Source organism: Antrostomus carolinensis, unplaced genomic scaffold (assembly GCF_000700745.2).
Source record: "Antrostomus carolinensis isolate BGI_N321 unplaced genomic scaffold, ASM70074v2 scaffold16374, whole genome shotgun sequence".
NCBI lineage: Eukaryota > Metazoa > Chordata > Aves > Caprimulgiformes > Caprimulgidae > Antrostomus > Antrostomus carolinensis.
In genome coordinates, this window is record NW_010311595.1 from 4,142 (window position 1) to 18,141 (window position 14,000).

Genomic DNA, 14,000 nt, shown 5'->3' on the forward strand with positions numbered 1-14,000 from the left:
TGACTGAACCAAATTAGTAAGTAGTCCCAACAGTTAACAAAAAGTACAGTAACATCAACTATTGAGCAATTTAGAGTAAATCACTACAGATGTCAGTGGATTTTTGGTAACACCCACCCCTCCCAGCATTTTAGCAAGGCTAACACAGCCTGACATCCCAATGCAATAGTTTTACTGTCAAGTCTTATTTGTGTTTTAATCATGACATTTCTATTGCATTATTTTTCAGGCCCTGATTATATCAAACAAAAATTTCAAGAAGGAATGGAAGTGAAGTCTGAAGAAAAAGTTCAGGAAAAACCACCTACTCCAAAAGAGTCACCTCACTTTTATCGAAAAGGTACTACACCCCCTCGAACCCCAGAAGCAAGTCCAAGGCATAGTCCTGCACTTTCTTCTGCGGCTTCTCCTTCAAAACAACTGAAAAGGCAAAGCTCCAATTCTGGGGCAAGACTCAGTCAAGAAAAAAAGCTTTTAGCCACTGAGAATATAACACCCACAATTAACAAGCCTTTATATTCAAAAGCACCAATGAAAGAGGAAGTAGCTGTGAAACACCAGCCAAAGTTTGCAGCCCATCACAATCCCACCAGCACAGAGAATGGGGAGCTGCATGGTCACTACCATGGTTATTATGTAAAAATGAATCCAACAGTGCTTCCACAGGAGCTCAGGGAAGAAGATGAATATGACAACCCATCATCGTCAGCACTTGCACGGATACCATCCTCACAGAAGTCAAGTCCTGCTAGATCTGGGGGTAAGCCAGATGCCAAAGAAAACAACCCTGACACAAAAATTAAGAAACCAGAATTTACTGCACCAAAGAACCCAGCTAATAATGAGTCACATTCAGCTGTGGAAAAAGAAGTAGAAAACAGCTCGGTGAGTACTTCAAGAAATCTTTTCACTGTCCTTTTGCCTCCTAGCGCTGAGCTTTGCAACCTAAAGACAGGCAGAGCTCCCTTCTGTCAAATCTTCATCTGGATACAGTCTGCTAGCTAGAACCAACTACACCAGACTGAAGTGAGGAAGAAATATTCCAGTCCTTTATATTATCCTTTTTGAAAACTGGGAAGGGATATTTAATAGCCACATATGAACAGACTTCTGAAACATTGCATCCATGTTGCATCCACCCTGTTGCATCCATAAACACAAAAGTGTGTTATTTAGTGTGCGTATTAGTGTGTGTATCTATATATATACATGTGTGTATTGTGTATGTGTGCAGACAGATATTTGCAGATACACATATCTATATTTCCTCCTCCGTCCACAAAACAGTGTTTGTTGTACTTCAGTGGATAATTGGCCAGTACTGCGAGTTACACTCATGCTCTTCCCCAAAGGTCTACTTTTGAATACTGTTGGAGTAGTCTGTGGTCTGACCCAATCCAGACAATCTTCCATTTTCACTTTTTGTCTGCATTGATTGTAGGCTCTAAAAACAGGCACTTTGCATCAAAATATAAACTGTTTTAAAATGCATGTATCTAACAATTCTTGCATTTCACAATGTTGTGAAAAATGTTACTTTCTTTTTCATCACAAAATGGAGAAGGACTTTTAAAACTATGCATTCAGATCAGTGTGAATCTGAATCTTGTTATTATTTAGAAATAATAGAACTACCAATAGTTATGCAGAAAAGCAAAGATAACTAATAGCATTTCTATTCCACGTTAGAAGAAAAAGCCAGGTTATCGAATTCAGAATCTCTGATGATGATAAAATTATTTCTGGGCCAAGAGAAACTCAGGAAAATGTTAGTTGTAGATCCTAAAGTTAACCTTTAGTGAATGAAGAGGTCTAGATAATTGTCATAATATTTCTTTTTAATGAGCATTGTTTTTTAAAATCATTTTTTATATTCCAGTAGAATAAAAAAGTGTGTCATTATTTATGGGTTAAACGGAATGACCCATTTAATGAAATCCAGATAGCCTTGCACTGATCTCAGGCAAACAGTTGAATAATTGACACCAGACTTCATTAATAAAGAATTTAAAAATAAAGAGGTGTAAGAATTTCCAACCAACATGCATTGTAAAAGACCTTGTCAAACAAGTTCGACATGTTCAGGTGTGACAGAGGAATCATATCCTCAGTCAAGAAGGTCACTTGATTTGCTTTTACACAGTTATTTATTCTGACAAGGAAGCCAGTAATGCAAAAGCTAAATGTCACATTAAAATAATTTTTAAGAAACTGACTGATGGTTCTCAAAAAGTAATTGGAAAAACATCAGTAGTTTGGTATTATTCTGGTGTGGTCATTCATGGATTAATTCTGCCGCTCTATTTTATTAACATTAATGACATGGAAGAGGACATAAAAGTCTTACACATTAAGTTTACAGAAGACACATAAACCAGGAAACTGATAAATAATGAAGACAACAGGTTACCAATACAAGCTGATCCAAATCACCTGCTAAGAAAGATGCAAGTATAATTATCCATGTGGAGCACAGCAAAATGTAAGATCATATAGAATCATAGAATCATAGAATGGTTTGGGTTGGAAGGGCCCTTAAAGATCATCTAGTTCCACCCCCCCTGCCATCAGCAGGGACACCTTCCACTAGACCAGGTTGCTCAAAGCCTCATCCAGCCTGGCCTTAAACACTTCCAGGGTGGGGGCATCTACAACTTCCCTGGGCAACCTGTTCCAGTGTCTGACCACCCTCACAGTGAAGAACTTCTTCCTAATATCTAATCTAAACCTACCCTCTTTCAGCTTAAACCCATTTCCCCTTGTTTTGTCATTAATTGCCCTTATGAAAAGTCCCTCTCCAGCTTTCTTGTAGGCCCCCTTCAGGTATTGTAATGCTGCTATAAGATCTCCCTGGAGCCTTCTCTTTTCCAGGCTGAACAGCCCCAACTCTTTCAGCCTGTCCTCATAGGAGAGGTGCTCCAGCCCTTGGATCATCCTGGTGGCCCTTCTCTGGACTTGTTCTAGCTGCCTGTTTATATTGAAAGACAGTTAACAGAGCCTGGCCACGCAGGATCGGAACTGGAAAAGGTTAGTGGATCAGGAGCAAGAGAGGCAACTGAGCATGAGCTCCCAGTCTGCTGCTGTTGTTCAGAGATGTTAATATAATCCTTAGATTTATCAACAGGAAAGATTAAGCAAGAGTACATGGGAGTCTGTTTTATCTGGTTTTGGCACTGGTGCAACCACTTCTGGAATAAAACACAGTGTCCATAAATCAGGGATTTAAAATGAAAAAAACCTTAAGGGAAAGTCCTACAAAGAACTGCAGGAATGATTAAAACATATCTTACAATGAAAGACTCAAGGCAAAAAAATCTGACACATTAAATCACTTTCTGTAAGTACACTTTATAAAATAGTTTTCAAAGCTAACAGGTAAATGTGTAAGAAGATCCAGCTCCTGGACAGATTTAGAAAAAAGTCTTGTTTTAAGTTGCTTTTAATGATATTAATTAAATGTAACATCAGTTTTCAGATGCCAAGTTTTTGGAGCCATCACTGAATAGTTTGATAATGAGCATTTTGCCAAGACGATATCCTCTAGTTCAGCAGAAAGAAGCTTATATTCTCTTTTGTGCGGATCAAAGTAGATGTTCACAGTGGTTTTGTAATCTGCAAATCTGTATTACAGCTGGTATCAGCCCTTTAACCTTTCAGATCTCACAGATATGACTCCTATGTAGGGTAACACAAAGCTGTCAGGCTTGTAAATGTTGAGTGAGCATGCACAGAATTTTAGCCTGAATTGGAATTTTTGTTCAGCTCTGGTGAAAATAAGTGGCTAGAAATAGTCCTTAATTTTCCTACATTCCATCCAAATCAAATAATGGTTCAGAGCTGAGGAAGTCTTCACCTTAAGAAACTGAGTAGGGCATCTAAACAGCAGTTTATTAACCTTCTGGAATAATCAGGGTAAGGACCATGAACTTATAGCCTGTTATCAGAAAAGGTGGAAGAGTCATGAGATTCTGTTCATTAGCTACTGTTTGTTTACTGCTACTACAGATCATCTGGGAACTGTCCCTCTGCTTCTTTTCGAGCGAACTAATTGCATTATTCTTATTATCAGCATTTCAGTAAGGAAGGAGGGTGGAGTTTAGGAACCCATTTTTTATATAATGGCATTTTAAAATATATATAGATGTATGTAATTTTTTTCAAAGATGTCTTCCATTTGTGTCTATAAATTTGCCCTTATAGAATAAATTTCCTACATGCTTCCTGCTTTAAAATGCTTAAATGAGTACAAATCCTAAAACAATTAAAGCAGAAAGAAGAAGCCTACTGGTGTAACAAACTGAGGGAGAGATGTAGTACAGAATAACTTAACACTGGCTGGACACTTTTCTTTTTAATTTTCACTATCACTTTTCAGCTTCAGAAAAACAGTAGCCTGTGCTGCAGTGCTCCTGGACTGAGCTCAATAGTGTGCTGAATTACACAGTGGCTGACCTAAGAGTGCACAGTTACTGAGGAGAAGTCAGTTTAGTGTATTTCTGTTTATCCCCAAGTATGTGTGAATGTTGAGAGACTTCAGAATTCTAGGGCTGCATTGGGGCTTTTTTTTTTTTAAATCAGTAATTGCAATTGCTTTATAGTCATCCTGACAAATTATTTTGTTGTGTTTTTAAAGTATGTCTGCCTTAGATCCTCCATAGAAATTTAAAAATATATTTGTTAAGAAACTCTCACTCTCATGGAAAGAGATCCAAAAAACTTGGTTTTGGAACACAGAATGAGCCTATAATATTTATTGAGCACTTTCATTAGCTTTTTAGAAGTGCTGTATAAAATTGTGCTGTGCTTTCTCCGGGTTTTCAGTGAGAAAGCACTAAAAACATAGGTTAGGACATATGATTTTCAGTTCTTCCTTTCATGTATCTGTATCAAAGCCATTTCTCACATCTAAATGGAACATAAACTTAATTTGGATTAAGAACTTTAAACAATTTAATTTACAGAGAAGTCTGCAGTAACTGTTTTAGTAATAAAATTCATGTTTCATATATTCTGTGAATCTTTTGCATCCTTAGGAACATCACTGAATATTGTCTATGCAATAAGTTAGTTACAGGAACAGTATTGATTCTCTAGATATCCCTATTTCTGGCATTATGCTTTAAAAATATCACCACACTGCACATAAAGTATATAAATGTGTTTCTCTGTATACTTATTTTCTGATGTTCAAAAATAGAAGTTTAGAATCATTTCAGAGCTCCTAAGAAAGAGCCATAGGACTCTGTCATAGCTTTATCAAGGTGAAAACATGCATAAAACACTCTGACAAAATCACTGGTTATCAGCTGCTCCAAAACAGACACTTGTTTGCAGGCATTTACTGTAGTGAGAGGTAAATCATGCTTTTGTCACTGAGCATTAGGTACCTTCAAATTATCTTATATTTACCACACTATGAAGTGTGCACAGAGACACTGGACCACAGACTAGTACTACCTGTTGTTCCTAATTGCTCATTAGCAGCCTCTAGCCCCAGTATCAGCTTGCTCCTGTCTTACTTGAATGAGAGCTAATTTGAGATTGTCTTGGATTTGGGTGATAAGTAGGATTGGGCTGCAAAAAACACCCTTGTAGTGTAGTTAATGAATACCCATTTGAATTTCCTAACATGTGTTGCCCTAGCTCAGGTGCAAGCCCAGGAGTAAGTGTTCTACTGTATTGTCATTTTTTTGTTTTCTTGGTAAGAATTTTTAAGCCACACAGAGTGTTTAGCCTGGTTTTTACCTGTATCTAAAGTCATTACATTTTGCTGAATGTTACCCACTGTGCTTCTGCTCTCATCCCTTTGTTCACTTAACATCCAGTTAGTAAAGGATATAACTACTGTGACGTTAGAAAAAATAGATCAGTATTTGCCTGATCCTAAAAAAAAAACCTCTGAGCAAGAACTTTATGCTAAATTTAATGGACATTCCTAATGCAATGGGATTACAAGACTAGTCTTAATACTTCCTGGCACTACATTTTCAGAAAATAACTTTCTTCCCTCCCCAAATGAAAAGTAATCGTATGATTATATTTTTAACTACATAAGTGTCTGACTTACTAGAAGCTGAAAGGGCAGGTTTTAAGCAGGACTGGAATTTTTCTACTGCAGCTTCTTTAGTGCACCTGTTCTAGTCACTCTTGGACTGTTCAGACTAATTTTGGCCTTTGCTATTTTAAGCCCTTGCAGGACACTAAAGTCTTATTTATAGTATTTGTCTTAAAGCATTGAATGCGCATTTCATAGGTGTCTACAAAACAGGTAATATTTTATTGCATGATAACCATGTGCTCCAACCAATGCTTTTTGATCATTTTTTAGTGTATCAGGAAATTCTACTTTGGCTGACAGTTGCAGTTGTCAGAAGAGGAAATAAAATGCACATAGATGGGATTTACTTCTTTGTATAAAGCATAAACTCATTATCATAAACAAATAACACATTTTCTTTGATCTTCATATAAAATCAGCAGCCCTTAAGATGTCACTTTCTTCTGTCTATGTAGATGAGATGTCTCTTGATTCAAACAATAGCCCCTAGGTTTTTTAACCTAATGTATCTAATGTTATTCTGGTGAGATTGTTATGCCTGACCTGACTGACAGATGCATCAACAGAGAATCCCCTCCACCAAACTTAATTCTGTAAGACTGTTCACTAATGATACCAAGTTGCTGTTGGAGCTGCAGCCACAACTTGCCTTTCAGCCAAAAGCTGTCTTGCAGCTATCAGGATGCTGTTTCATGATATATTTAAGGTAATGAATGAGTTCCTGGGTCCTATGAGGTCCTCATAGGTCCAAATTTTTTTTCAGTAGTAGTAAATCACCTTGATTTCCGTGGATGTTATTTTCAAAGATACAAAGCATTAGATGCCCAAATCCCAGTGATTATTAATGGTATTAGGCAATGATCTCCTTCACAGTTCCTTGCAATTCCTGGTGCAGTATAATGGTAAAACCTTTAGATGGGATCCCAAACTATTAAGGACCTATTGACCTGATTTTAGTTACACAGGAAGGCCCTATTAGAATCATAGAATCACAGAATGGTTTGGGTTGGAAGGGACCTTTAAAGATCATCTAGTCCAAACCCCTGCCATGGGCAGGGACATCTTTCACTACGTCAGGGTGCTCAAAGCCCTGTCCAGCCTGACTTTGAACACTACCAATGATGGGGCATCCACAGCTTCTCAGGGCAACCTGTTTCAGTGTCTCACCACTGGAGAGGAAGATGCTGAATCCAAATCTTAGTGGAAATTAATAGTGTAATCAGACTTGCTGTCGAGATACATGTAACATTAGCTTCTACGTACTATTCCTGTTTGTCGATTCTGAGATTTCTTTTGTAAAAGAAGTTGTCATTAAATGGAAGGTTCACTCTAAAGGTGTTGGCACTGACATTCCAAGACAACAAAACTGAGAGGTTTTCAAAGTAACTGTTGTTTCAAGTAAAACATGTTTTATTGCTCAAAGTCTTCCAATATGGCTTTCATGCATAAATCTCACCATTGCCAAATGCATTTGGTGGGAATGCTAGTGGGAACTTTGATTTCCTTCACAGTAGAAAAGCATAGAAGTACCCAAGCTAGCACAATTGTGACCATACCAGAAAGAGAAAGAAGAAATTAACCTTGAGTTACACATCGCTACAGCGAGGCTGCTTACAGTGCTCGTAAGAAACTAAACGATGCCTGGAGTCGTGCTTTCCTTTTATGCCTGTTCTCTGTCACCAAGTGTCTCATATTCTTTGGCACATGGTGGCTCACTTCCAGTAAGAAGGAAGGAACGTGGTTCCATTTCTGTTCTGTGACCCAAAGGTTAAAACATACCACTGGTAAGTGGGAATTTTGTATTCAAAATCCTTGTGACTAAGGAGACCTTAAACCTAGTCTTCAATTTCCTACTGAATATTTTAGATATTCTGCCATGAAGCAAAAAAGTGAATGTTGCTGCCAATACCATTTACCCCTGTGGCAACATTTCACTGGTGTCCTGACAGTCTCAATCATTGTTTGAACTTGAACATCCAGTTCCTCAGCATGTGAACAGATGCCTATGAATAGGTGCAAAGGGAACTTTATGGCCTTTATGGATAGAGGTGCTGGTTGGGATTAGACCGCCCAGAGATTTAAGGAGTACTTGACAACACTTATTTTGTGACTTATTCAAGAATTTAGCAGTCCACATCTGGCCTGCCATCTTAACTGCTGTGTGAAGGTATGTTCTGGTAGAAGGTGATTGATGAGACTGTTCAGGATGAGAGCATGTGATATAATAATACCACAAGTACTATTTGATAGCTTACCAGTTATACTGCTGCAGCAAATTAATAATAGCAAGTTCTTTCACCTTAGCATTCCAGAAATTATGTCACTAATGTTAGCATTGTCATGAAGCATAATGAACTTCTGCAAGGCATGCCTCATGTGGTAAGTGAAAAAAATTACATAATTTCTAATGAAATATATACCTTCTTAGGCAAGCTAGTGATCCTTATGTAGCTCGGAAGATTTTGGGGGCACTTTTGTGATTTAGGAAAGTATTGTCTGAATGAAGAGTTTTTCTGTTTCTGCTTAGAGTAAATATGCAACCTTAATATATAAGAGTATACAAACCTCTGCGAAAATATATTATAGTAAGCCATATATGTTAAGAAGAGAATGGAAGAACTGAGAATTTCCTTCTGTTCAGGACATTATTTCATGTTGCTCAGCAGAAAGCATCCATGTTTAATTTTTTTTTTCCCAAAACTGCTGAAAAGAACTAAAAACTTTGTTTCCTGACTTCACAGAAAGACTAAAATTACGTAATGATTACATTTTCTAATGAAGTTTAGCTGTAGTGAGGGAGAGAAGCAATATTTTTACTTTTAATTTCTTCACTAAATAGGTCTATAAAATTATGATTTATGATCACTAAGTGTCAGAGTAAATCAAAGCAAGTTTGTAATTTTGAAGGTGTAAAATTGTTTTTAATCTGTAGTGGAAACGTTGCTAGGTATGTTAGTGAAGTAGTAAGTAACATTTTTTTTTTACTTCGATTATCAAAAAAGGGGGTATTCTTTTTGTGCAACACATTGTCATGCAAAACTCCTTCTGTTCTGCAATGAGTTGGAACCACGAAAGGAACCTGCTATGAGGATGAGGAGAAGTGCTCCAGCTTTCCTAAAGTAGTTCAGGTTCTTTGTTTTGCTTTATTTTAAGCTGATACTATTTTTGTGGTGATTTTTTTTTTCATTTGTTTGTGCAGTCATATTTGTCAGACAGTTCAATCTCAGCATGATTAAGAACAGCGTAGTAATATACTCTCACCTGTATTTATCCAGCTCATTTTCCCGCAGGTGATATTTAGCTCACCTGACTACCAAGGGTAATAGCTACCTTTCAGGAGCAGAGTCTGTATCTTTAATATGTAGGCAGTCTTTCAGAGCAAGGTCAAAACAGGTCAAAATTATAAAGTCAGGCTGTGTTCATTGTTGTGCGCTGTGTGGAAGGTTCCATTAATTCTGATTTCTTTATTTTATTTTCAGGGCCCTAACTCAGTCATGATCGCCCTGGTAATGCTGTTGAATATTGGTTTAGCCATTCTTTTTGTCCATTTTCTAACTTGATTGGAATTAGGAAAGGTAAGAAAGGTCTTGTTTTCATATAAAAATCACCATATCCACCCCACCTCAAATGATAAAGATTTAATTTCTTTGCATACTTTTAATGTTCCCTACTTTAATTTTAGCTATGCCTGAATGTGATTCAACATAGTTATTTAATAATGTAACTGTTTTGACCCTTCAGTGAAGTCATGACAACTAGTGGTGTTAGCCCACAGTTCTCTGCAGTTGTGTCATCAGCCTTTTAAATGGCACCTGTCATACTCAGACACAGGGAAGGAGGCTTGGAATTAGGATGGGACGCAAGAGAGATGAAACTTGGAAAATTCAGCCAGGGGCCAAGATCAGTTTCTCTGCTGATGGCTCGTGGCTTTGGGGTCCTCTGAAAGCTGAAGCAAGCAGCCATGTTGGAAAACAAACAAAATAATCTGCTGAAGCAGCCCCGCCAGTGAAGTGCGTTGGCTTCTCCATCTGTTCCAGCAGAGTATGACTAAACTGGAAATGTACGGAGCTGCACTTTTTGTTGATGGAAGCTAACAGCTGCCTTACTATTTTGCTGTCTGATGTTTTTAGTGGGGAGATGGGAAAACGACTGCCAGAGGAATGTGGTCAGAGGATTCTGTTGCTGTAGAAGTGATTCCAGCGTTCACTCCTATCTCATTAGAAGAAATAGTTAGCAGCATCAGTCACCAGTCTTATTCCATTACCTGCTGCTTTTAACATCTCCTGCAGTGTTCTGGGAGATCGCATTTCATTTGCCTGTGCATGATTCTGTTAATTCGTTGTTTATGAAATTTGATGTATAGCCATAACATAGTGTCTAGTCCAACCTGGAGAAAGCTACCAGTTCTGCTTAGTAGCAGAAGCAGACAATGAAATCTCTTTTTCTAATCTGAAGATAAAATTCTTAAATTCATGTTCCTAAACTTGAGGAGCGATTTTGCTTTAAGGTTTAGTAAGTAATATACCGTGACTGAAAAATTTGAAGATGTTGGTATCTTCCTAAAAGTGCTCAAATGCTTATGCCAATAGCAAGCAAAATTTTTCATAATAAAAGAATAAGAATCTTAAGTTGATATCAGCACATTCTGAACAGGAGGTGGAATATCAGAATAAGCCAAGAAAGATGAGATACAGGGTTTGCATGTTGACTTTTTAAATTATTTATTTTTTTTAATTCTGGTGCTGTGGTAATTGATGATTTGAATTATTATGTTTCAACACTGAGGTATTTTGCCAGCAGTTAAAATAAAGTCTTGTCTGAGTACACATTAATACCAATGACAGTTAAGCTAGCTAATGCTCATAATAAATTACAGTAATTTTAAAATACTAGATTTGTGTTGAATACATTCAGGTGGAGCATTTAGAAATGTTGATTGTTTTATCGATCTGATGCCTTCAGTGTCTTTAAAATATATTTAGAATTTTACCTCAGCATTAAAAAAACCTCAAAATTTTTCATTTGGAAAGTTTGTCTTAAGTAGTTTCACAGCCCTTTGTTCAAATGATGTGATCATGTTTCTTTTTATGTGCCATTATACTGTAATTATTGTACCCTATAGTAATCAAAAGCATGCTTCTTTATTGAAAATATGTGGTGTGATCATTTGGCAAGTAAATATTTTATTTTAAAGCTACAAAATGCAAAGGGCTTGTATTATGGTTTATTTTATCTCTATTAGAAAATCTTTCATACAATATAGTTTTTGAACCTGTTTGTAAACTTTCTAAGTGTTTGCATGGTTTAATGGGCAACATTCTTGAAAAACACATTAGCTATCTTTTGATGCAGCATATTAAAGTAACGTAGGTGTGGACTGAATAATGTGCAGCGAAGCAGCTCCAAGCAGGGCAGTAACACCGTGGTGTTTTTTACAGAAGTATGTTGAGAATCCTGTGTTTTGACCAGTGTGGATAAAGAAGAAAGCAGAAAGAGAGCAAATGAAAATAAAACTTGTATATTTATTTAAAAAAAAATGTGTTTTAAATTTAGGAAAGTAATTTTTAAACAAGATCAAAATTTTAAAAGTTACTGTGTAAGCCTTGACATAATGGACAAAATGTTCCATCCAACAATGAAATCACCCCCTGTCTCCGTACATGGAGAGGTAATTTTGTAACTGACGTATTTAATTCCTATTAAATGTTTATTTAAAATACTTTATGCTCTGGAAATAATGAGTAACAAAGCTTATAAAAATGTTTATAAATTTCAGCATGTTAGTACCATTTATAAATATGTATGATTTATAAGCTTTTTTAAAACAAAGCTCAAACAAATTGTTGGTATTTTTCTAAAATGTGCACAGCTGTATTTTACATGAAAGGCTATTTATAATTGGTTGTTATACTGTACACTACATTTTGGACAGCACAATGAAGTCTGCCAATGTACTTAATAATGTCAGTTTGTCTATTTAAAGTTTCTTGCTGTCAAAGAATGAACTCTTTATCTATGAGTTTCTCTATTTATAATTCTTGACCCAAAATGTACAATGTACAGTTTTCACAACTGTATTTGCTCTAATAAAAATAAGTTGGTTATTAATAGAGTTTCAGACTACTTTTTCCTGTTTATGAATTACTTTGTTCGCTCTCTGGAGACAGTTTTTCTAACAGTCAATAAACAAGGAGTGAAGCAGGAAAATGGGTGAAGTCCTGGCCCCTTTGAAATCATTGTGAGTTAGTGTTTTCAACAAAATGATCCTGGGAAACAATATAAAGTTGTTTTTTTTAAAAAAAAAGTCAAGTTTCCTTATGTACCTTCTTTTATCTTCTGATACAGGATTTTTATATCTTTATAAAATTAGTATCTTAAACTATACTGCCGCTACAGGGGTGGTTTAATCAATCTTGTTTTAAACAGTGAGTGACTGGTCCATTAACAGCTGGCCTTGTAAGTGAATCAACAACTTTTTTAGACTTCCCTCCTTCTCAAGGTCTTCATAGGTTCAAAATTAACATGAAGTTTGTGAGCCAGTATTCTACTCAGAGAAAATTCACCATCACAACTATCTTAAAGCCACTACATTTGCTGAACTGGTAAATCAGCTGGTTATTTTCTGTGATTCCAGTTCAGATTACCAGCCAACTGTACTTAAATCTTAATGTTTAGTTGGAAAGCAGAGCAGATGTTCTTACTAGTTCCTATTTAATGGAAACATATTTTTAAGAAGTAATTGTTACTGTCTTATTCTTTAAAATAATTCTACCAGCACAAAGCTTTACTTGAAGAGTTTGTATTTTCTACACAATAACCTACTCCCTAAAGAAAAATTTTGGCTTTTCAAGTAGAGAAAAATACATTGTAAAGAAAAATAAACAGAAATAACTGTAATACCAGAAAATTTTAAAGTCAAGTTCACTGAGACAGCTCTTCTCTGACATTTTGTGATCTACGTTGTATAACATGTACAATAATGAAAGTAAAGTTGACATGAAATATTTAAGTTCTATGAATGTGGTAATATACTCAGGCATATATAAATCTTAACAGCAACAAGCAAATAATTTGTCCAGAAATAGAAGGAAAAAAGTTTTCCTAATCAGCTGAGAAATATAACAGCTTTCCCTGCCTATCAGTGTTCATGGTTCTCAAAATTCAACATGTACATAGAACTACAACAATTTTTCTATGGTGTCTGAAAGCAGATGAACATTTCTTCTCTGAGATGTTTTTAACAGTGGATTATTTCAATTGTAAACTTATAAATGGGTTTATATGGGAATGCATCTGCTATGCCTAAAGGGGAAAAAAATCACATGGACACACAATGTAACTTAATGCTCCAAGATTTGCTCTAGCATGGAAAATTCTACCCCACTTTCATGCAAGAAATTTTTTTCCCAGGCAAAATAGTTTCTCCTGGCACAGTTGTGTGTTTGCCCATAGATGCCAGTAGGCAGTGAGCTCTCACCTTTGAATTTGAGGTTTGGTTTCTTGGGCAACTCCATTTATCTGATTAAACAATATATAGTATACACAGAAAAACAGAAAATGAATGATGTTGAGGTGCCAAAGGCTCTAGGAAAAAGATCATCTGTTATCATTGCTTTTTAATGTGTCTAGTCCTTTCATTACGTAGTATTTAGGTAGTCCTTTACCTTCCCATCAGAAAATCAGTAAAGAATGCAAAGTGTGGAATCTTTTCCGTTTGCCTTCCAAAGGGAGGGATTCAAAAGCAGAAATTTCATTACATATAACTACAATTTGCCTTTCAGATACAGACATGTGTTAAAAAAATCATTAATACAATTGAGTGCTGACTTTAAAAGGAGTAAACACCTCTTTATGTAAAAGTCTCGAAATATTTATGTAACTTTTAATGACACACTACATATCTATTAAAAGCACTATTGAGATACAGTTACACAATATTAAA

General features: G+C 36.1%; 1 protein-coding gene across 1 annotated transcript; it reads left to right on the forward strand.

Annotated features, from left to right (window-relative positions):
• The first annotated feature begins 232 nt into the window (after nt 1–232).
• On the forward strand, nt 233–12,160 carry LOC104524038 (junctophilin-1-like). The gene is made up of 3 exons (XM_010166783.2): nt 233–885; nt 9,538–9,633; nt 11,497–12,160. The coding sequence occupies exons 1-2, from the start codon at nt 265–267 to the stop codon at nt 9,616–9,618; spliced, it is 702 nt and encodes a 233-aa protein (XP_010165085.1). The 5' UTR covers nt 233–264; the 3' UTR covers nt 9,619–9,633; nt 11,497–12,160.
• The last annotated feature ends 1,840 nt before the right edge of the window (nt 12,161–14,000 follow it).

What these genes read in the sequence shown, in the direction of transcription:
- LOC104524038 (XM_010166783.2), top strand. Translation starts at nt 265, where the DNA reads ATGGAAGTGAAGTCTGAAGAAAAAGTTCAGGAAAAACCACCTACTCCA. An exon ending in AAGAAGTAGAAAACAGCTCG is followed by an intron (nt 886 to 9,537) that starts GTGAGTACTTCA and finishes TTTTATTTTCAG; the next exon opens with GGCCCTAACTCAGTCATGAT.